Source organism: Panthera pardus, unplaced genomic scaffold, assembly GCF_024362965.1.
Source record: "Panthera pardus isolate Hobbes unplaced genomic scaffold, ASM2436296v1 HiC_scaffold_27, whole genome shotgun sequence".
Lineage (NCBI taxonomy): Eukaryota > Metazoa > Chordata > Mammalia > Carnivora > Felidae > Panthera > Panthera pardus.
Genome location: NW_026526843.1, coordinates 51,885,151 through 51,906,521, shown reverse-complemented (window position 1 = coordinate 51,906,521; position 21,371 = coordinate 51,885,151). Strand labels below are relative to the sequence as shown.

General features: G+C 36.0%; 1 protein-coding gene and 1 long non-coding RNA gene across 2 annotated transcripts in view; both read right to left on the bottom strand.

Moving 5' to 3' along the window:
- LOC109260625 (uncharacterized) overlaps positions 1-351 on the bottom strand; it is a 39,366-nt gene extending 39,015 nt beyond the window's left edge. The window contains exon 1 of the long non-coding RNA XR_002077092.2: positions 264-351. This is a non-coding gene — a long non-coding RNA (uncharacterized LOC109260625). The remainder of the gene's footprint in view (positions 1-263) is intronic.
- A 6,895-nt stretch (positions 352-7,246) lies between these two features.
- On the bottom strand, positions 7,247-9,444 carry NAP1L3 (nucleosome assembly protein 1 like 3). Its single transcript, XM_019438956.2, has one exon. The coding sequence runs from the start codon at positions 9,073-9,075 to the stop codon at positions 7,636-7,638; it is 1,440 nt and encodes a 479-aa protein (XP_019294501.2). The 5' UTR covers positions 9,076-9,444; the 3' UTR covers positions 7,247-7,635.
- Positions 9,445-21,371: the final 11,927 nt, after the last annotated feature.

Here is a 21,371-nt window from a genome sequence, read left to right as displayed (position 1 = left end):
ACCAGTATATCATCTTTATTTTCTGGAGATTGCTTCAATATGAGAAAGACAAACAAGAAGTAACTAAAGATGCTGGTCAGTCAGTTGAGCAGAAATTAACTACTAGATCGCCACAGAACACTTCTAACTCAAGACATTTCACTGAATCATACTGATCTGCTGTTCATTCCAAAGCTGGCAATGGAGAGAACACCATAAATTGATAGAAATGGCCTCAGGAGAGAGATATTAGCAATTTAGAGAGAGAATGATATTATACAAACCTGAATTGAAACTTCTGAGATGCTTGAGTTCATTTCTTTCCACCTCTTCACACATCACACTTCAGCGAACAGTTGCCCCCATTCAAAAATGAAAAAAAAAAAATGAGACAACCCCTAAACATAGATGATTTAAAAATAAGAAGCAAAACAACATAAGCAAAAGGCAGACTAAGGAAGAAGAAACTAAGGAACAGGTCCTGAAAATTTTTGAAAAGCCTATTTTAACAGGTAAACTTTAACATTCTACTGAAGGATATAAGAAAGACTTGATTAAATGGAAAGACACATCTTGTCCTTGGATAAAAAGCCTGAATAATATGAAATTCCCGATTCTCTCTAAGTCTATCTACAAATTCAAACAAACCCCAAATCAAAATATCCATAGGCTTCGGGGATGAAGTGTGAAAAAAAGCAATACTGCAGCTCATCTGGAAAAATAAATAGGTGAAAATTTCCCCCAAAAAAATCTTTAAAAATGTATAATAAAAAATCTTAAAATGTACATCAGAGATTTTTTAAAAAGATTTATACTAGCACAAGAATAACCATTTTGAACGGAACAGTCCACGAATAGACACAAACACATGAGGTAATGTATTATATAATAAAGGTGTCAATTATTTACATTGGATATTTAATACTCAATAAATGGTGTTGAAACAACTAGTGAGTTGTGTTGAGAAAAAAAAAATGGTACAGGTATCTCAATCTTTACATCAAAATTATTCCAGAAGGATTAAAGCTTTAAATGAAATTAAAGAATTCTGTAAGAAAACATGATCAGGTAAAAAAAAAATGATCTTGGTGTGGAAAGATCTAAGCCAAATACCCAAAATCTATAATAGGGGGAAAAAGGATAAATGTGGCTGTATTAACATTAAAACTCTTCTGCAGGGGGAGGCATCACAATCCCAGACTTTAGCCTCTACTACAAAGCTGTCATCATCAAGACAGCATGGTATTGGCACAAAAACAGACACATAGACCAATGGAATAGAATAGATACCCTAGAACTAGACCCACAAAAGTATGGCCAACTAATCTTTGACAAAGCAATAAAGCATATCCAATGGAAAAAAGACAGTCTCTTTAACAAATGGTGCTGGGAGAAGTGGACAGCAACATGCAGAAGGTTGAAACTATACCACTTTCTTACACCATTCACAAAAATAAACTCGAAATGGATAAAGGACCTAAATGTGAGACAGGAAGCCATCAAAACCCTAGAGGAGACAGCTGGCAACAACCTCTCTGACCTCAGCTGCAGCAGTTTCTTACTTGACATATCTCCAAAGGCAAGGGAATTAAAATCAAAAATGAACTATTTGGACCTCATGAAGATAAAAAGCTTCTGCACTGAAAAGGAAGTAATCAGCAAAACTAAAAGGCAACCGACGGAATGGGAAAAGATATTTACAAATGACATATCAGAAAAAGGGCTAGTATCCAAAATCTATAAAGAACTCACCAAACTCCACACCTGAAAAACAAATAATCCAGTGAAGAAATGGGCAGAAAACATGAATAGACACTTCTCTAAAGAAGACATCCAGATGGCCAACAGGCACATGAAAAGATGCTCAATGTCGCTCCTCATCAGGGAAATACAAATCAAAACCACACTCAGATATCACCTCATGCCAGTCAGAGTGGCTAAAATGAACAAATCAGGAGACTATAGATGTTGGAGAGGATGTGGAGACACGGGAATCCTCTTGCACTGTTGGTGGGAATGCAAACTGGTGCAGCCGCACTGGAAAACAGTGTGGAGGTTCCTCAAAAAATTAAAAATAGATCTACCCTATGTCCCAGCAATAGCACTGCTAGGAATTTACCCAAGGGATACAGGAGTGCTGATGCATAGGGGCACTTGTACCCCAATGTTTATAGCAGCACTCTCAACAATAGCCAAATTGTGGAAAGAGCCTAAATGTCCATCAACTGACGAATGGATAAAGAAATTGTGGTTTATATACACAATGGAGTACTACATGGCAATGAGAAAGAACGAAATATGGCCCTTTGTAGCAACGTGGATGGAACTGGAGAGTGTTATGCTAAGTGAAATAAGCCATACAGAGAAAGACAGATACCATATGGTTTCACTCTTATGTGGATCCTGAGAAACTTAACAGAAACCCATGGGGGAGGGGAAGGAAAAAAAAAAAGAGGTTAGAGTGGGAGAGAGCCAAAGCATAAGAGACTCTTAAAAACTGAGAACAAACTGAGGGTTGATGGGGGGTGGGGGATGAGTATTGAGGAGGGCACCTTTTGGGATGAGCACTGGGTGTTGTATGGAAACCAATTTGACAATAAATTTCATATATTGAAAAAAAAATAAAAAAAATAAAAAAAAATAATAAAAATTCTTTTTGGGGCTCCTGGAAATCTTAGTTGGTGGAGCATGAGACTCTTGAATTTGGGGTTGTGGGTTCAAGCCCCAGATTGGGTGTAGAGATTACTTAAAAATAAAATCATAAAAAAAAAAAAAAACAACTCTTCTGCAGGGAAAACGAAAAAAAATGAACAAAATCAAAAGCAAAAATGTTTCAACATATGCAACATTTTTCCTTAATTCAAATAGTGTTTGTAATTACTAACCAATTAGAAAAAAATGCTCCTGGGGCGCCTGGGTGGCGCAGTCGGTTAAGCGTCAGACTTCAGCCAGGTCACGATCTCGCGGTCCGTGAGTTCGAGCCCCGTGTCAGGCTCTGGGCTGATGGCTTGGAGCCTGGAGCCTGTTTCCGATTCTGTGTCTCCCTCTCTCTCTGCCCCTCCCCCGTTCATGCTCTGTCTCTCTCTGTCCCAAAAATAAATAAAAAAACGTTGAAAAAAAAATTAGAAAAAAATGCTCCTAACCTAAATGCCCATGAAAAAAACCATACAATAAGTTATGGCATATCCATTTAATATATGTTAAAAGGAATAAACTTTGCATGCACAGGGCTCCAAAATATATTAAATGAAAAGTGAAAGTGATAAAATCGTAGTTATATTGTAAGGGTTAAATTGTAGTGTAGGGCTAACCTGTAGCTTTAAGAAATAACAGCTTTGTTTTAACATTGTAGATTAAGAGATAACAGCCTTGTCCTATCAATCAAGGGAACAAAAGTTTAAGGGAACTCAACTGGTTTAGTGTTTGATTGGATTGGGGCAAGGCCACGTCTGAACTGTTTCCACCCCCATCTGGGAACTATTTCTTTGTTCTGTCCCCAGGTGATGATAAGACAATGTGGTCAGCTATAAAAACTCTGTACCCTGGCTGTTTGACTGCACTCTGGTCAAGAGTGTCGGTCTTGATTGGTTGGCCTTGCCTCTCGCTGCAATAAATTTTGTTGTGACTGTCACTGGTGCCGATTGCATTCTGTTTCAGGAGTCATGTGGATGCAACAATATTAATAAAGATATAGACATTTTCGTGCAAATTGTGGTTATGTTTGAAGGCAGAACTGTTTAAAATAATTTTTATGCTTTTCAGTATATTTTCCAAATTTTTTATAATGAACATACTTTATAATCAGAGGATGTAATACAACAGTAATAAAGTTTCAACTTTCAGTGAAGCACAGTTCAAACAAAATATAATTAATCACTTTAGTTTACATAACTCATGAGTACAGCTGAGAAAAACGCTCGCAAACACTAACTTTTCTCAGCACTACCAGGGAAAAACAGCTTCATTATATTTTTCTTTATAAATCCTGTGTCACACAAAAATTTAAGAAGTGATATTGGAGACTTGATATTAATGTGTTTTTGAAAATTCTTAACTCTATGCTACTTTATTCAAGTGATAAAATTTTGTTAGGTACCATATCATAGTAAACCACATTTTTATAGCACAATAATAAAGGCACACCTGGTCTAAGTTGACTTAAACTCTTTTACTTCTGAGCTGGAGGCAAAACACATACTTGAATTGATTGGCTTTCCAAGTATATTTCCCCCCCAGGTAAATATTAGCTTCAGTGAAGAATTCTAATAATTTTCCCACTCTCTAAAATCTATAATACAAAAAAAAAAAAAAAAGGACTAAACTGCATAGCAATGAGAAAAGATGGTTTAGAGAATTTGTTGTGTTCTGTATCTTGAAGAAAAGTATACTTCTAAATGCTGTTTTAATTAAATATTTCATTTTTTTTATTTAAAAAATATACTCTACAAAACTCACAAAACATTTGAAGTAATCCCTACGTGTATTAAAGTTATTATACTGTAGGTTGTCCTAATACATGCACTAGTTGGCACAAACACCTACCTCATCAAGTAAGAGTTTATACTTTTTTCAAAAGCCTGCAATTCCTTTTCACATTTGGCTTCTATCTTGTCATATGGTCCCTTAAGTGTTTTTTTTGCGGGGGGTGGGGGCAGGGGCACCAGTATCGCTAGACTGCGACATAATGGGTAATTTGCTTCATTTGACTATCTGTATTTTCACTTTGTTTACTTCGATCCAGAGTTTCTTCCATGATCTCTTCATTAACCCCTGCTGCTTAGTCACATTCTTCGTCATCAGTCAGCAAGGTTAAAGGAAAAGAGCAAACTTTTAAAGTGACTACCATGGACGCTCATTGCCTAATCCAGGACGGGAAAGAACTCACAAAGTAGGATGTGGGAAAGGGGGGGACGTGGTGGTGGTGGGGGTCCTCCTCGGTCGGGTTGGGAACAAGGAAGAGGGCAGCTTGCCTCAGCCTTAAATGACAGCAAAGGGAAAACAGCGCGCCAGAAAGAAGTCACAGAAGACTGAGTAAAAGCTCTCCCCAAGCTTTTGCTCTCCGCTCACGGAGTTCATTCCCAGTAGGCTCCTCCTTCCAGCATTATTCATTGGTTGGGCAAGTGTGATGGACAAACCTGCAGCCCAACAAACGTGCAAGCCCAGCGGTTTCCCGGCTGTAGCCACCTTCACTAGCCACGGTGGTAGAAGCACCTAGCACAGACAGTTTGCATTTCTGTGATTCTAGCTTTACTAATGTAAAAACCTTTGGCAACTACCCCGCCCCTCCCTTTCCTCCACCCTCCCACCAGCCCCCTAAGCGGTAAAGGTAAGTATACCATTAAGCTGTTTTTCCACCGCGCTTTCTTACACCCACCCTGCTTGAATTAACCTTTTTATTTGAGCCAAGAAGTTGTGATAAAACCTAATCAAGAGACAGACTGGGAAAAAATACACCAATCTATAAACACGATATCTTCCTGTAGCGTGCTTCTGAATGACTTTTATTTTCTGCATTTCTGCTTCTTTGTTGCAAATATTCTGAGGTGCGTTCCTTTAATATTGGAAAATACAGAACAGGTAGGGGCTAAATACTTAAGTAAGTGTTCTAAGATGCGATAAGGATTTTGCATTCCATGTAGGAGTTTTAAGGGCTCTGCTATATCTGTGATGTCTGACAAGCACAGTATATATCCGATTTGGGAACCTCCCCAACAGTGACCCAGGTACACCATATTTATTATAGCCTTCGTTTTGGCCCTGCTATATTAGTAAATCTATTCCCATACCCTTTCTTGATGGATGCAAATATCTCAGAAATAAAAACCTAAATATCCAAACACCCCAGATTGGTTAAATATAGTGTCATATATTGTAATATTTTACATTGTAGACACGGTCTGGGCTATTGTTAAACAGGGATAAAAGCAAGATATTAAACTATGTATGATGGGATTTGGAAAGACTATTAGGTAACTTTATGCCTAAAGAGCCAGAAACCCCCAAATCCTGTCTTCTTCCTGCTTCAGCTCTTTCCTTAAGGTTTTGATGGAAGATATATGTGGACAGGGAAATGGCAAATGTGAAAGAAGATACTACTTTACCATTTGTTGTGCTGTGCCTTTGTGCCCTGTGCAAAGCTTCTGATAAGCTGAGTTTTAAGGGACCTCCTCTTCACACTAATTTCAACCCCAAAATCGCAGGATCTCATTACCCTGTAACCAGTTGCATAGTATTGAAGAGGTGATAACCAGTTGCATGGTATTGAAGAGGTGAAAGCCTGAGACACCTATTTAAAAAAAATGCCACATCTGAGAGTGTGACCTTCTCCCAAGTCAGGCGGAAGGTGGGCCTGGATCACTTGTTCATCCTAGGTCATTTGCCCATCCTACTTTTGGAAGTGAAAGCAACAGCTTATATAGATGTATTTTCTCAGTGAGGCATTCCTTCCCTTTTTCCCCTTCTGCTCTATCCCCACTACCTCCCATCCTTTTCATTCCTCACCCTCTTCCCTTTCCCCTCAAGCCCTTTCCCTTCTTTCTCCACTCTCCCTTCCCTTCCAACCACCCTCCTCTCCCTCTTCCTTCTCCTTTTCCCTCCCCCTCTACCCTCTCTTTCTCCTCCTCCCCCTTAGCCTTCCTCCTCTGTCCCATTTCTCTCCAATCACTTGAATGTGTATCTTCCAAAGAAGACCTAAGATCTGGGAAACAAATCAGAATATGAATAATAGTTATGTATTTCTTAAATTTCCCCTTTTCTCAGTATTTTCCACTTTTTTGAGAAGACCTACATTTTTTATAATTAGGAAAAAATGTTAGATTTTTATAGCATGATGCACTTTATTTGACATTTATTTTAGGATGCAATAGAACATGAAAAAATATCAAATGATATAAAGTGATCATCTTAGTGAAAGATAAAGTAGAACATATTACAAAGAAAATGTGGTTAGTAACCTCAGTTTACAATTACACAGTATGAGGAAACTTTTAAAAAATACCATGTCACTAACACTTCAGTGGTAAACAACAACTTAATTATTAATTTATAGACCACTATGTCACATAAATAAGCTCACAGTCATATCATATATGGTCTCGATGGACATTCTTAAATGTATGCTAATCTTTTTTAAGCAAATTTCACTGTTAAGCTGTTCTAGTTACTGTAAGTACCATATTTCTATAGCAAAGTAATGAAGGCACAGCTAGTGCAAGCAGATTTAAACTTTTAGTCTTCCAGGCTGGAAATAAAAAAAAAAACACTTGCGTTGGTACTTCAGGAACTGTTTTTTTCAAGCAAATATTTGTCTCAATTGACAATTCTGACAGTTTTCACAGCCACATTCTAATAGGAACATGACAAAAAGACTTCACAAAAATCAGAACTTTATAGCACAAAATGAGCATGCTTTAGATAACTGACATTTATATATTTTGAAGAATATTACACTACAACAGGCTAGATAAACTGATACTTAGACACTGTAAGACCATTTTCAGACTGCCAAGAAAATATGAAAACACAAGACTATAAGGAATGCTAGTGTTGAGGTTATAGAGCAGCGCCCCCCTCCCATCTCGCCTAAGGCTATATAAACCTGCTTCACTTCTGCTTGAAGTTTTGAGATTCTTGAAAATTCTTTCAAGCAGCTTTTTTTTATTTTCGATATTTCCTGTTTCCATAATTTTTACTATCTTCATAGGTACATTTGACTTCTCCTGTATAGTAATAGATCGATTTCAGGATGACATTATCATGTAAAGTTTGACCAATTTCAAAGTCCTCATTGAGGATAGCATCTTCTCGTGGCTCTAGCTTTCCAATCTTAGGAATCTCAGGAGGGCTAAAGAAATTGAAGAATGATGCATTAGGAACCACTCTTGGCTGACTTTCAATTTCTCCAGTAGCAGTTGTTCGACTCTGGGTGGTTGTCACAGTAACATCCTTTCCTCTTCTCCAATCTATTTTACAGCCCTTGCAATCTTGGATTTCCCATCCCCAAGAGAAGAAGGGATCCTTGTGATCTGGTTTTGACTTTATTATATATGTCTTGGTCAGCACCTCATTTCTGAAGTATGGATTGGGTAGAAAATAAAATTCAAATGTGTAACTTATAGGCTGGCCAGGTTTTGAGAACTTTAGGCTAATATCTGACAAGAACTTCAGAATGGGTGCATCATACTTCTGAATCATGGGCCCGAGCTTGTCAACATTCTTTAAAACAGTCAGCCAATAGTCAGGAATGCCTTTAGGATCCTTTTTAGGCTTTCCCTTATGAGCTCTTTTAAGAGTCACTCTTTCTTTAGGCCTGGCCTCAGGAATTCTTTTAGGAGCCTCTATTATGGCAGCCTTTGCCTTAGCTTCTGTTGCTCTAGTCTGTTCTTTATCTTCTGCCTTTACCTGAGGGTCTACTTTAGGGTCTTCTTTCACTTCAGGCTTTGTCCCCAGAAAATCTTTAGACTCTGCTTTTTCTTCAGCCTTTGTCTCAGGAATTTCTTTTGGAACCTCATTTTCTTCAGCCTTTACCTCAGGTTTTCCTTTAGGCCCGTTATCTTCTTCCTCACCCTCTAAAGCAGGCATTTCACTAGGGCTGTCTTCCTGCACCTCCTCATCACTGCTGAACACCTCATCCTCTGAATTCCACTCATATTCTTCTTCTGTAGGTTCATATTCTGCATTGATTATTTGAAATCGCCGATCGTATAGAGGCTTATTGAGTTCGGCATATTTTCTTTCGAGATCGTGAATTGCCTTTAAGAACAGGATGTCTACCTTGTCACATTCATCTTGAATATTTCTGAGCGCCTGCACACGATTTCTAACGGCCTGAGGCAGCCTATCCACGAAACTTTTACCCAAAGGAGCCCGTTGTGCTCTTCTGGAAGGCCCAGATACCCTCCTCTTTCTATATAAGCGGCTGCGGCCACTGCTGCTGCTGCTGCTGCTGCTGCTGCTGCTGCTGCTGCACCTAGTGCTGCTGCTAGAGCTACTACAGTCAGATTCCTCCCCAGAATCACTAGAGGAGCTAGCCATCTTCTCTTCAGCAACCCTTTGGGCGGCAGGTTCCAAAACCGTGTTAAGATCCGCTTCTGCCATTTTGCAACCCTGCAAACCTCTTAATGTGGTGACTACCGCTGAGACCGCGCGACCAGAGATGGGCAGAAAATGACTCACGGATGCTTGGGTGGCGGCGGAGGCCGAGGCTGAGGAGGTGGCAGCGGCGAAGGCAGCAGTAGCGCAGGACGGGGTTGGGCTGGGTTGCTGTGATCCCGCAGAGGTGGAAGCCGCAGTAGAGGCCTGGGCAAGAGCGGCGGTGGCAAGGACTCAAAGCAGCTGCGGCGGACAGAGGAGTGCCGCAGTCTAATGGCGCAGTGTAAGACCCCAAGATCTCTTCACGGTTTAGATCGCGAGCTCCCACCCCTTGCGGACCCACCTGCAGTCAATTTAGTTCCCAGTGTGCCTTTTAGCTCTCACCTCATTTGCTGGGCAAACTTGATTGACAATGTCTAAGCCTATTGAATGACCAAACGCACGCGCCGCTCTCCAGGCTCCGCCCACCTTCCCAGACGCTGCCTGGTAGCTGAGGCACACATTCGTGGAAGACGTTTATTTCCCCTGAAAATTATATCTTTATAGTTTTATAATTCAAAAAATAAAAATAAAAAAAGCTTAGATATGAGGTAAAAATACTATCCATGGTTCTTAACAAGGGAAGAGGAGTATCTTTCTCCTATCATTTCGTCCTGAATTCCCGTTTGGTTTGTCAGGAGCCTCTTGACAAAAATTTGTTTTTAAAAAATTGGATGAAAATACTTCAAATGGCATCATTGGGTAGTGTGAATATGTAATATATTTTTTTAAAACTATATCTAAATATGCTATTAGCGTGTATTTTTAAACTGGAGAGAAAAGGGAGTCGTTTATTGGCAAAGGGGGGAGGGGCTAGAAAGCAGGCATATTGAGTTCCACCTTACAGTTTTTAGTAAGTACTATCTGTGGTGTTGGGCAAGCCTGATTTATATCCATCTACAAGGGTGGCGATGCTATGAGTCAGTTACACTATTTTTACTGTATTTCTTTTTTTTAAACTGGCATATAATATACTCCAATCTTGCTGCCGATTTGCCTCTAGCTGTTCTCAAAGCTTGCAACAACCTTGTAGATGAAGTGCAAGGACATTCAGATGTTAAGTAGTGTTATTTAAAAGCAGACGGTTTGCTCTATACTTTTGTGGAGCAGTTTTCAATTCCATAAACAACAGCATGGGAGAGGGAATTTGTGCTGATGAAAGTGCATCCTCTGTCAGGGTATACTTTACAATGTCGTCTACCACCAGTTTCCTTCTAACATTGTAATATTCCAGCCACACTAAAGTATGATTTACCAGTCCAGTAATATGTTAATAAACTTTTGTAAAATGAGGTTTAAAAACAGGTATCTTATTTTTATTTACAGGATTGTTTTCTGCTACAGAACACCTCCCTTGGTACAACAAAAAAGACCAGTGTTTACTTTTCATTAAAAGGTAAGAAACATATTTAGCCCCTTTTTATGAATGACCACAATTACCTATCTATATTTGAATAAAAATTCACAGGATATATTAATAGTCTCTTAAAGAATTCATTGGAAGATACCTTGATCTTTCTGTGGAAGTAAAAACAAACAAAAAACCTAGACGTCATTTGATAATACTAATGCAGAAAATAACCTAATTAATTAAATTCACTGTCTAAACCTGCTCACAGAACACAAGTAGTAAATTAAAATATAAAATATGATGAATTATTCACTTCAAATGAGGAAACATTTTAAAGTTAGATTAATCTTTACATTACTTTTTTATTATAGAATTTGGGCTTTGTCATTTAGTCACATATTTTTAAAAAGTTAGGAAACACTTTCTATGTTGTAAATAAATTTACTTTTATTGTTTATTTTTGATCTTCAAGGTATATAAGCATTATAAAGAAAAAACAGTATATAAAATTCCAATGATGGTATATATATACAATCTTATCAACCAAATGATAACCATTTTTAACATTTTGGTGCATTTCCTCCCAGAAATTTCTCTGTACATCTACATACCTGCCTGTTTATATATACTGTTTTATCTATAAAACATATTTTGTTTTGTAATCTGCTCATTTATCAGTTGTGGCTATATTTTCATGGTAAATGATAAACACCTAATTTTAAAATAGATGCATATTCCATGGAAATGTTTATTTATTTAATATTTAACCATATTCCTGTTGTAGGGCAGCTACTTCCCACATCATTTTTCTACTAGCATACACATTTTTTTCCTACTATAAAAAAATTAGCCCTGGATACCTACTGTATGCGCTCGTGAAAATTATGGGAATGCAGGAGTAAATTGTGTTCATTTTATTCTTTGACACATATTGCCAAACTTTTCTCTCCAGAAAAGTTATCACAGTTTACACTCCTACAAACAATGCTAAGAGTTAATTTTGTCCTTCAACTAATATTTTTGTGCCTGCCGTGTGTTAGGCACATGTGGTAGAGGATGGCAGTTTAATGGTGAATAAAACTTAACTGAGTGTGAGGGGTGCCTGGGTGTCTCAGTTGGTTAAGCTTCTGACTTTGGCTTAGGTTTCTCACAGGTTCATGAATTCAAGCCCCATAAGGGATTCTGTACTGACAGCTCAGAGCCTGGAGCCTGCTTTGGATTCTGTGTCTCCCTCTCTCTCTGCCCCTCCCCTGCTCTCTCTCTCTCTTTCTCTCTCTCTCTCAAAACTTAATAAACATTAAAAAAATATTAAAAAAACTAAACTGAGTGTGTATTCTTTCATTTCATAATTTTAATCACAACATATACTATGGAAACAATTATTTAAGTCAGTGGGTTTATGCCATAAATATTGTCCTGAAACTTATTATTTTCATTTAAAATGATAGATATCTTTTTTTAATGAATGCTCTTATATTTTGATAGTATGTTAAAGGTTTCATTTACATGTTAAATTTTGTATCATCAGGAATTAATATTTTGGATAAGTATTGAGTTAGGGATTCAAATTTTTTTTAAGTTTATTTACTTTGAGAGAGAAAGAGAGAGAGAGAGAATGAGTGGCAGAGGGGCAGAGAGAGAGGGAATCTGAAGCAAGCTCCCACACTGTCAGTAAAGAATTTGATGAGGGCCTTGATCCCATTAACCATGAGATCATGACCTGAGCCAAAATCAAGTTGGACGCTTAACCGACTAGGTCACCCAGCACCCCTCAAATATTTTTAAATATATTTTTATTAGCTAGCTAATTGTTTTGTGCTGTTTGTTTGGTAATCTCTCTGACTCAAACTTATTTGAGATACCAACTCTATCATATTAACTAAAATGCTTGGTTCTGTTTCTGAATTCTGTTCTCTGATCTGTTGGCCATAATTTTTCTACAAACAACTAATGAGGTACTGGCAGGTTTTTTTTTGAAAACTTTATATTTTATGAAAATGATATGCATTGAAAAAAGGTTAGATAATATGTTGAAATCCAAACAAGAAAAGTAACTAAAAACACACTGAGAGTAATCACTATTCACATCTTTAATGAAAATCTCCAGATTAATTTCTTTTAAAAAATGTTTATTTATTTTGAGAGAGAGAGCATGTGAGTGGGAAAGGGGTTAGAGAGAGAATCCCAAGCAGGCTCTGTGCTGTCAGTGAGGAGCCGGATGCAGGGCTTGATCCCATGGAATTGTGTGATCATAACCTGAGCTGAAATCAAGAGTTGGACACTTAACCGACTGAGCCACTCAGGTGCCCCTCCAAATTAATTTCTTATCATTATGTATTTGTATTTCTTAGGTTAATGGTAAGATTCAATGTCTTTTCATATTTTTATTGTCCATTTGAGAAATGCCTACTCATATCCTTCACTTGCTTTTCCACTGAATTAAGAAAGAAATTAATCAGTGGTGAGATCCTACAGGTTAAATAATTATGGTCTTGATTTAAAACAACTGTGACTCACTTAGAAAATATCTCTGTTCTGACTTATAATATTGGACAAATGTGACTTAACTAAAGCTTTTATTTTAAATTACTCAATTTCATTTTAAATTGTCATCTAAATAATGTCTTTCAAGAATTCGTGCTTAATCACACTGATCAAAGAAGTTTGAAATGAAACAGAGAGAATAAAAAGAGAAAAACTTGTAAAAAAACTCATACAAAGATAATATATTAATGAACTATTTTGATTTTTCTATTTGTAAGTATTTTTTTCCCAAGCCAAAGACTATTGGTGACTTCTAACTACAGTGCTCTACTTTAGATGTGTATGCACTACCTTAGGTATCTTATAACACACTTTTATTTTTGTAGCTTTTTTGTCTATTGTTAATTTTATTATGGCAGTTTCCTAAAAGAAAATAAGTATTTTATTTATATAATGAATTTAATGTATGCATTATAGCATATATTTTCTATAGTGAATATTTTTATAAGTATTCTAGTATATAATATGCTTATTTTTTTAATAAAGCTATCTTTAGTTGCATAGTGATATGTTCACCATTTCATTATTTTATGACATTCTTTTTTGGGGTCAAATATTCATACTTCTACATGAAATGATGCTTAACACAGAATCTATTGGTATATTCAGGCTGAACATGGCTCTTGACATCTGTTTATATCTTCCCTGTTATGAACATATATACAACCCCAACTATCATGCCTGTCACACAAACACATGTATGTAATACACAATAAGTGTTACAGAATTATCTTTGTTGTAGATATTTAAGAAGCCAAGCATTGCAATTTCATTTATTGGTGGACTTTTTTGTTGTTGTTGTTTTTGTTCATCTAGACAGATTTTATCTGAACATATAAGTTAATTCTCTCTCTCTCTCTATATATATATTTATTTATTTATTTCTGAGAGAGTGCTCACTCATGCGTGTACCCATGCTTGTGCATGAGCAGGGGAGGAGCAGAGGGAAAGGGAGAAAGAATCTTAAGCAGGCTCAGCATGGAGCCTCACACGGCGCTCAATCCTATGACTCTGGGATCTTGACCTGAGCCAAAATCAAGAGTTAGATGCTCAACCAGCTGAGCCACCCAGGTGCCCCTAAGGTAATTCTTTTTAGAAACAATTTTATTGAACTATAATAGATACAACTGTACATACAGTGTACAATATGATGTTTTAATAAATCTGTACACCTGTGAATTCATCACCACGGTCAAGAAAATGAAAATTTTTATCAACCCCAAAAGTTTCATTATGCCTCTCCTTGTCTCTACCTTGGCAACTACTGATCTACTCTCTGTTTCTATAGATTAGTTTGCACTTTCTAGAATGTTATATAATAGACTAGTTTGCACTTTCTAGAATGTTATATAAATGAACTGAGGAGTCACATGCTATGTTTATGTTTAACTTTTTAAGAATTAACTGTTTTCCAAAGTGGTTGTACAATTTTGCATTCATATCAGAAATGCCAACACTTGGTACCGTTGGTCTTTTTAAATTTAGCAATTTTAATAGGTATGTAGTAGCATCTCATTGTGGTTTTACTTTGCATTTCCCTAATGACTGATGATGTTAAACACCTTTTTTGTAGTGATTTACCATCCACATAACTTCTTTGGTGAACTGTCTATTCATATATTGCCCATTTTTCTATTGGGTTCTGGTCTTACTATCGAGATTTGAGAATTCGTTATATACTCTGGATACAAGTCCTTAGGAGATAAAAGCTCTGCAAGTATTTTTTACCAATCCATGGATTTTATTTTTATTCTCTTAACAGTACATTTTGTAGCTTTTCAGAGAACAGAAGTTTGTAATTTTGATAGAGTCCAATTTATCATCTTTTTTCTTTCCTTTTATGAACCATGTTTTTGGTGTCATCTCTAAGAAATCTTTGCTTATCCCAAGATCACTAAGACATTCTTCTATGCTCTTTTAGAATTTTTATGCTTAGTTTCACGTTCAGATCGGATCTATTTTTGTATGTGGTACAAGATATGGATTGAAATTCTTTTTTTTTTTTTTTTTTTTTTTTTTTACATATGGACATCTGGTTGTCCCACCATCATTTGTTGAAAAACTATCCTTTCTCTACTGAATTAACTTGTATCTTCATCAAAAATTGTCAATATATGTGTGGGTGTATGTTGGGCTCTCTATTCTGTTCCATTGTGTGCTTATTTTAACTTCCTAATTTGTAAATATTTGTTAGCTATATTTATATTTGGGAGGGAATGAGAACAAAATTGTGGGATAATAGAATTTCATGATAGTGGAGACAATTACAGTAGCTAGGTCTTCATCCTTGGCCTTTCATTTCTGCTCCCAAATATCTGAGAGAAAAGGAAAATAACAGCAATGTTAACCTAGAAAACAAATCAAAACAAGAAACAGAAATGCTTTTCTATTTTGTGGAGTTGCCAGTGTATGGCTGTCTACAGCCCAGCCACAGGAATGGTAGCTAGCATTATTCAAGAGCACGAATAATGCCTGTGCTTTTCTCAACCTTTGATAAGAAAGATCTCTTTGTTAAATGTAAGTAGAAAACATTTTCAAGCTATTAATAAATTATAATTAAAGACAGGATTGTTATGAATAATTGGTTATTATTTCATACTGTGAGTTTCAAAGCAAAATTATCTCATTCCATACTCATTCCTAAAATAAGGACACACACAAATGAGTAGAGTATGGCATATAGCTATAAAATTTGATTTTTAAAGGAAATATTTGTGAATTACATTTCTGGCATTATAGCCTTAACTTCATGGTGTTTGAAAGGGCACTTACAATTAATGTAATGGCAGAGTAGGTGAATCAGTTACTAATTTGGATATTGTTCTAATGCTAGTTTTCAACTTAACAATAGCATACATGTTCAAAAACGTAAATCCAAATTGCAGAGGAACACTTTTACAAGGGCATTCAAGGATCTTTTTCCAATGGTGCTCATTTGAAGAATTCTCACATTAAAACTCAAATAAAGCAAATCTTTTTTTATTGCAAGTTTGGAAGCATTTTTTTTAATGCTAGTAAAAATGGAGGGGGTTGCCTAGGTGGCTCAGTTGGTTAAGCAACCGACTCTTGATTTTGGCTCAGGTCATGAACTCATGGTTCATGGATTTGAGCCATACATAGGGCTCCACGCTGATAGTACAGAGCCTGCTTGGGATTCTCTCTTTCCCCTGCTCTCTCTGCCCGTCACCCACTTACTCTCTCTATATCTCTCAAAATAAATAAATAAACTTTAAATTTTTTTAAAGCAGGAAAATTTTTTAAGGATTTAAATGTCTTTGCATGTATATATGACCACAATAACTATTTTTAAATTTTTCATTATATTTGGACAATGTAGAACAAGCCCAAATGGATATTCTCTGCCAAATTTTATCCAGAATACCCAGATATATTTAATTAATTTGATTTAGTGCATCCTCTGAGGAAAAATGAGTCTTATGATACTGCAAATATTCCTGCTGGCAGGAACAAATACATGTTCCACAGCTCTTCAGAGGTGATGGTCATTTTTGTATCAAACAACATACATGCAATTCACAAAAACCTTTTTTAGAGTATAAAGAGGAGAATCCCAATAATCATCAAACCTTAGCATTTGATTTCCTTACTGAGACATTATGACCAGATTGTTAGTGTAGGTGCTGGAGTCAGAATTGCTGGGCTTGAATCCTTTTTTTTTTTTTCTCTTACTAGTTGCATTAGATATTGGACAAGCTACCTCACTTGTATTACTTCTGTTCTCCCTCTCTAAAATGGGGCTAAGAATGGGACATAGAACTACAATTCAATATTGTTTACTACTTTTTGTATTATTATTTATCAAGGTAGTGTTTTAAAGAAACCTTTCTTAGTATATAGTCTCAAGCCACTCAGCATTTCTATGAAGTCAGTATGCTGTGACTTCTATTATGGAAGCAGCATAGGAATCTACAAATATGAATTTTCCATCTATAATATGCATGAAAGTAGAAATTTCATGGATATTGGCAACTCCTTGATATTAATAATAGTATTAGATCTTGATAGTTCTAAGGTCAAATAGCCACTCATGGTGGTTGGCATTATCTGCCTACAGAAGGTCTCCTGTTATTTCAAAGGAAGAAAAATCAGCACGACACAAATAAAATTCCAAACCAAATATTGTTTTAATATTTTACACCTCACACAGCATCCTTTCTTTCTTGAGAGCTTTTAAACTTCCCGACAGCCCTAAATTACTCAATCTTCATTACCTAAACCTCAAATTTATATCTCATGTTTATTTTTGATGCCATTTATTTTTTATTCCATTATAAAGATTAAGAATATAATATTTGCATACAATTAACTACATATATATGAAAATATAATAAAGTAATTCCCAATGTCTTAGTGACTTCTATTCTTGATATTAATAACATTTTTTTAACTTTTTATGTGGTTAGAGTACTATGCATTGTGACAATTTTAAATATCCACCAAATGCCTTAGATTTTCCTATTTTTTTCATCTTGTTTAGAGTAATGGTCTCAAGCCTAACTCACAACTGTGTGAAAATATTATCCTTGTTGGAGGTGGAAGAGATTTTAGAAATCATTTAGCCCAATAACCATATACATATTGGGGAAACTGAGGCCTTCCCTTTTGGATGGACATTCTGTGTGTTTCCAGGTATTTGTCACTACAAGCAACACTTTTACAAACATTATTACATATTCAAAAAGTCATTTCCACATATGTTAATGATTTTGGGTTAGGACAGATTAAGGAATAAAGAAAGGTCCTCTAATAATGGGTAACTATACTAAGCATTATGTAGTAGTAAGTGTTCATAGTTGTCACTAAATAATAACTAACTTTATCATTTTCAATGTATCAAACACTGAACCAAGCACTTTACTTTTACTATTTCATTTTAATGAACCCACTGAAGAGTTCATTATCATCCTCATATGGTATTATCCTCATATCATCCTTAGTGTCCTCAATGAGAGCACTAAGACTTTAAGTGAATAACTTTCCCAAGGTCACATAGTTTATAATCAGAAGAGCCCAGATATAAAACCAGATGGTTTGACTCCTGCATTAAATTATTATTCTACCATCTTTTTTTAAGTTTGTAAAAAAATTTTATTTATTTATTTTAAGAGAGAGGGAAAGAAAGAGAGGGGCAGAGAGAATGTAAGGGAGAGAATTCCAAGCAGGCTCTACAGTAGCAGTGTGGAGCCCAACATGGGGCTTGAACTCACGAACCATGAGGTAATGACTTGAGCTGAAACACTTAACCCACTGAGCCACCCAGAACCCCTTTACTCTACCATCTTTAAAGAACGGAAGTGAATGAACTCTTGAACAGAGGTGCTCAAACTGTATTTAAATGACAGCCGTGGCCACTCTTCCCTTCCTCTGGTAGTAGTTATGTTTTTATTATTTGAATACCTTTAAGGGCACTAGTCCTCAAGTTCCTCTGATTCACACATGAGTTTTGGATTGATCTGAGGGTATACTAGAACAAGCTAATTTAATGAAAAAGATGGTTTTCATTAGTTCTAACATGCCTGATGACTTTATTTGGTTAACAACCAAACACTAGGAAGGCAGAGCTTAAAATAAATGCCAGTGTATCCAATCCATAATTAAATGAAAAACACCCTAGGAATTTTTCCACTTAAGTATCCTTGTTGCAGAGGAACCTATACTTTAGGAGCTTGAAGGTATGATCTGAAGCTACCCATTGATAGCAAGAAACTCTTAATATCTATACATTTTAACTATAAATTTATTTTCAATATTTGTTGTATATTCTTTAATTTATTGACATTAGTTTTTATGTAAAACAAGATTTCCTGTCCCTGAGTAAACTGACACCCAGGAAGATGTGTTATGATGATCCAATCAATTTTCCTGTGAGTTTCAGTCTCACGGGACTGAAGAGACTGCCTGACTGCCTTTTCCTCATTGTATATTCCTGCCTCCTTTGTCGTAGATTAGTTGGCTGTATAAGTATGGGTTTATTTCTGGGCTGTCCATCCAGTTGCATTGATCTATGTGTCTATTTTTGTGATCTATGTGTCTATATTGTTTTCATCATGAGAGCTTTATAGTTTATCTTGAAATCTGAAATTGGGATGTCTCCAGTTTTGTTTTTCTTTCTCAAGGTTGCTTATTAATTTGGGGTCTTTTGTGGTTCCATACACATTTTAGTGTCATTTGATTCGGTTTTGTGAAAGATTTTGTTGATATTTTGGTAGGGAATGCATTGAAACTATAGATTTCTTTTGGTAGTATGGACATTTTAACAATATTAATGCTTTTAAACCGTGAGCATGGAGTATCTTTCCATTTGTGCTGTACTTAATTTCTTTCATCGGTGCTTTATATTTTTCAGATACAGTTCTTTCACCTCCTTGGTTAAGTTTATTCTTAGATATTTTATTGTTTTGGTGCAATTAAAATGGAATTATTTATTTAATTTCCCTTTTTTGCTGCTTCATTATTAGTGTATAAAACCCTAATGATTTATAGGTATTGACTTTGGATCCTACAACTTTACTGAATTCATTTATATTACTTCTAGTAGTTTTTTTGTGGATTCTGTAGGATTTTCTATGTATTAGTATCATGTTATCCACAACTGGTGACCCTTTTTTTTTTTTTTTTTGAGACAGAGACAGATAGAGCATGAGCAGGGGAGGGGCAGAGAGAGAGGGAGACACAGAATCTGAAGCAGACTCCAGGCTCAGAGCTGTCAGCACAGAGGCCGATACGGGGCTGGAACTCTGGACTGTGAGATCATGACCTGAGCTGAAGTCGGACGCTTAACCAACTGAGCCACCCAGGTGCCCCACAACTGGTGAAACTTCTTTCCCCATATGAATGCCTCTTTTTTTTTTTTTTTTGAATGATTGCTGTGAAGACTTCCAATACTAGGTTGAATAAAAGTGGCAAAAATGGACATCCTTGTCTTGTTCCGGATCTTAAAGGAAAAGCTCTCAGATTAACCATTGATATTAGCTGTGAGTTTTTCATATACACCTTTATTAGATTGAGGTATATTCCCTCTAAACCCACTTTAATGAGAGTTCTTACCATGAATGAGTGTGGTATTTTGTCAAATGCTTTTTCTGCACCTATATAGATGATCATATGATTTTTATCCTTTGTTTTGTTGATGTGGTATGTCACATTGATTGATTTGTGAATATTGAACCATCCTTGCATCCCAGGATAAATCTCATTTCATCATGGTGAATGATCCTTTGAATGTATTGTTGGATTTGGTTTGCCAATATATTTTGAGGATTTTTGCATGCATGTTTATCAGGCATATTGGCCTGTAGTTTTCCTTTTTTGTGGTGTCTTTCTGGTTTTGTTATAAAGGTAATGCTGGCCTCACAGAATGTACTTGGAAGCTTTCTTTCCTCTTCTGTTTTTTGGAATAGTTTGAGGAGAATAAGGTATTAACTCTTTAAATTCAGAATTCCCCTGTGAAGCCATCTGGCCCGGGACTTTTGTTTATTGGTAGATTTTTGATTGGTGATTCAGTTTCTTTGCTGGTTATCAGTCTGTTCAAGTTTTCTATTTCTTCCTGTTTCAGGTTTGGTAATTTATATGTTACTAGGAATTTAATCCATTTTTTCCAAGTTGTCCAGTTTGCTGGCATATAATTTTTTGTAGTATTCTCTTATTATCCTTTGTATTTTTGTAGTGTCAGTTGTTACTTCTTTTCCTCATTTCTGATTTTATTTATTTGGGTCCTTTCTCTTTTTTTGTTGATGAGTCTGGCTAAGGGTCTATCAATTTTGTTTATCTTTTCAAAGAACGAGCTCTTGGTTTCATTGATTTTTTTTTTTTGTTTTGTTTCGTTGTTTTTGGTTTGTTTGTTTGTTTTTTGTCTCTATGTAATTTATTTCTGCTCTGACCTTTGTTATTTCCTTCCTTCTGTATACCTTGGGCTTTGATTGTTCTTTTTTTCCTAGTTCCTTTAGGTGTAAGTTTAGATTGTTTATTTGAGCTTTATCTTATTTCTTAACTAGGGCTGTGTGTCTTTTTATTCTCTCTTCGAACTGCTTTTGCTGCATCCCAGAGTTTTTAGAACATTGTGTTTTCATTTGTCTCAATGTATTTTTTTAATTTCTTCTTTGATTGTTTATTGACCTATTTTTTAGTATCATGTTTAGCCTCCATGTGTTTGTGATTTTTTCATTTTTTTCTTGTGATTGCTTTCTAGTTTCAAAGCATTGTGGTTAGAAAAGATGCATCGTATGATTTCAATCTTCTTAATTTTATTGAGGCTGGTTTTGTGGCTTTACATGTGATGTATTCTGGTAAATGTCCCATGTTCACTGGAAAAGAATGTGTATTCTGTTGTTTTGGGATGGAATGCACT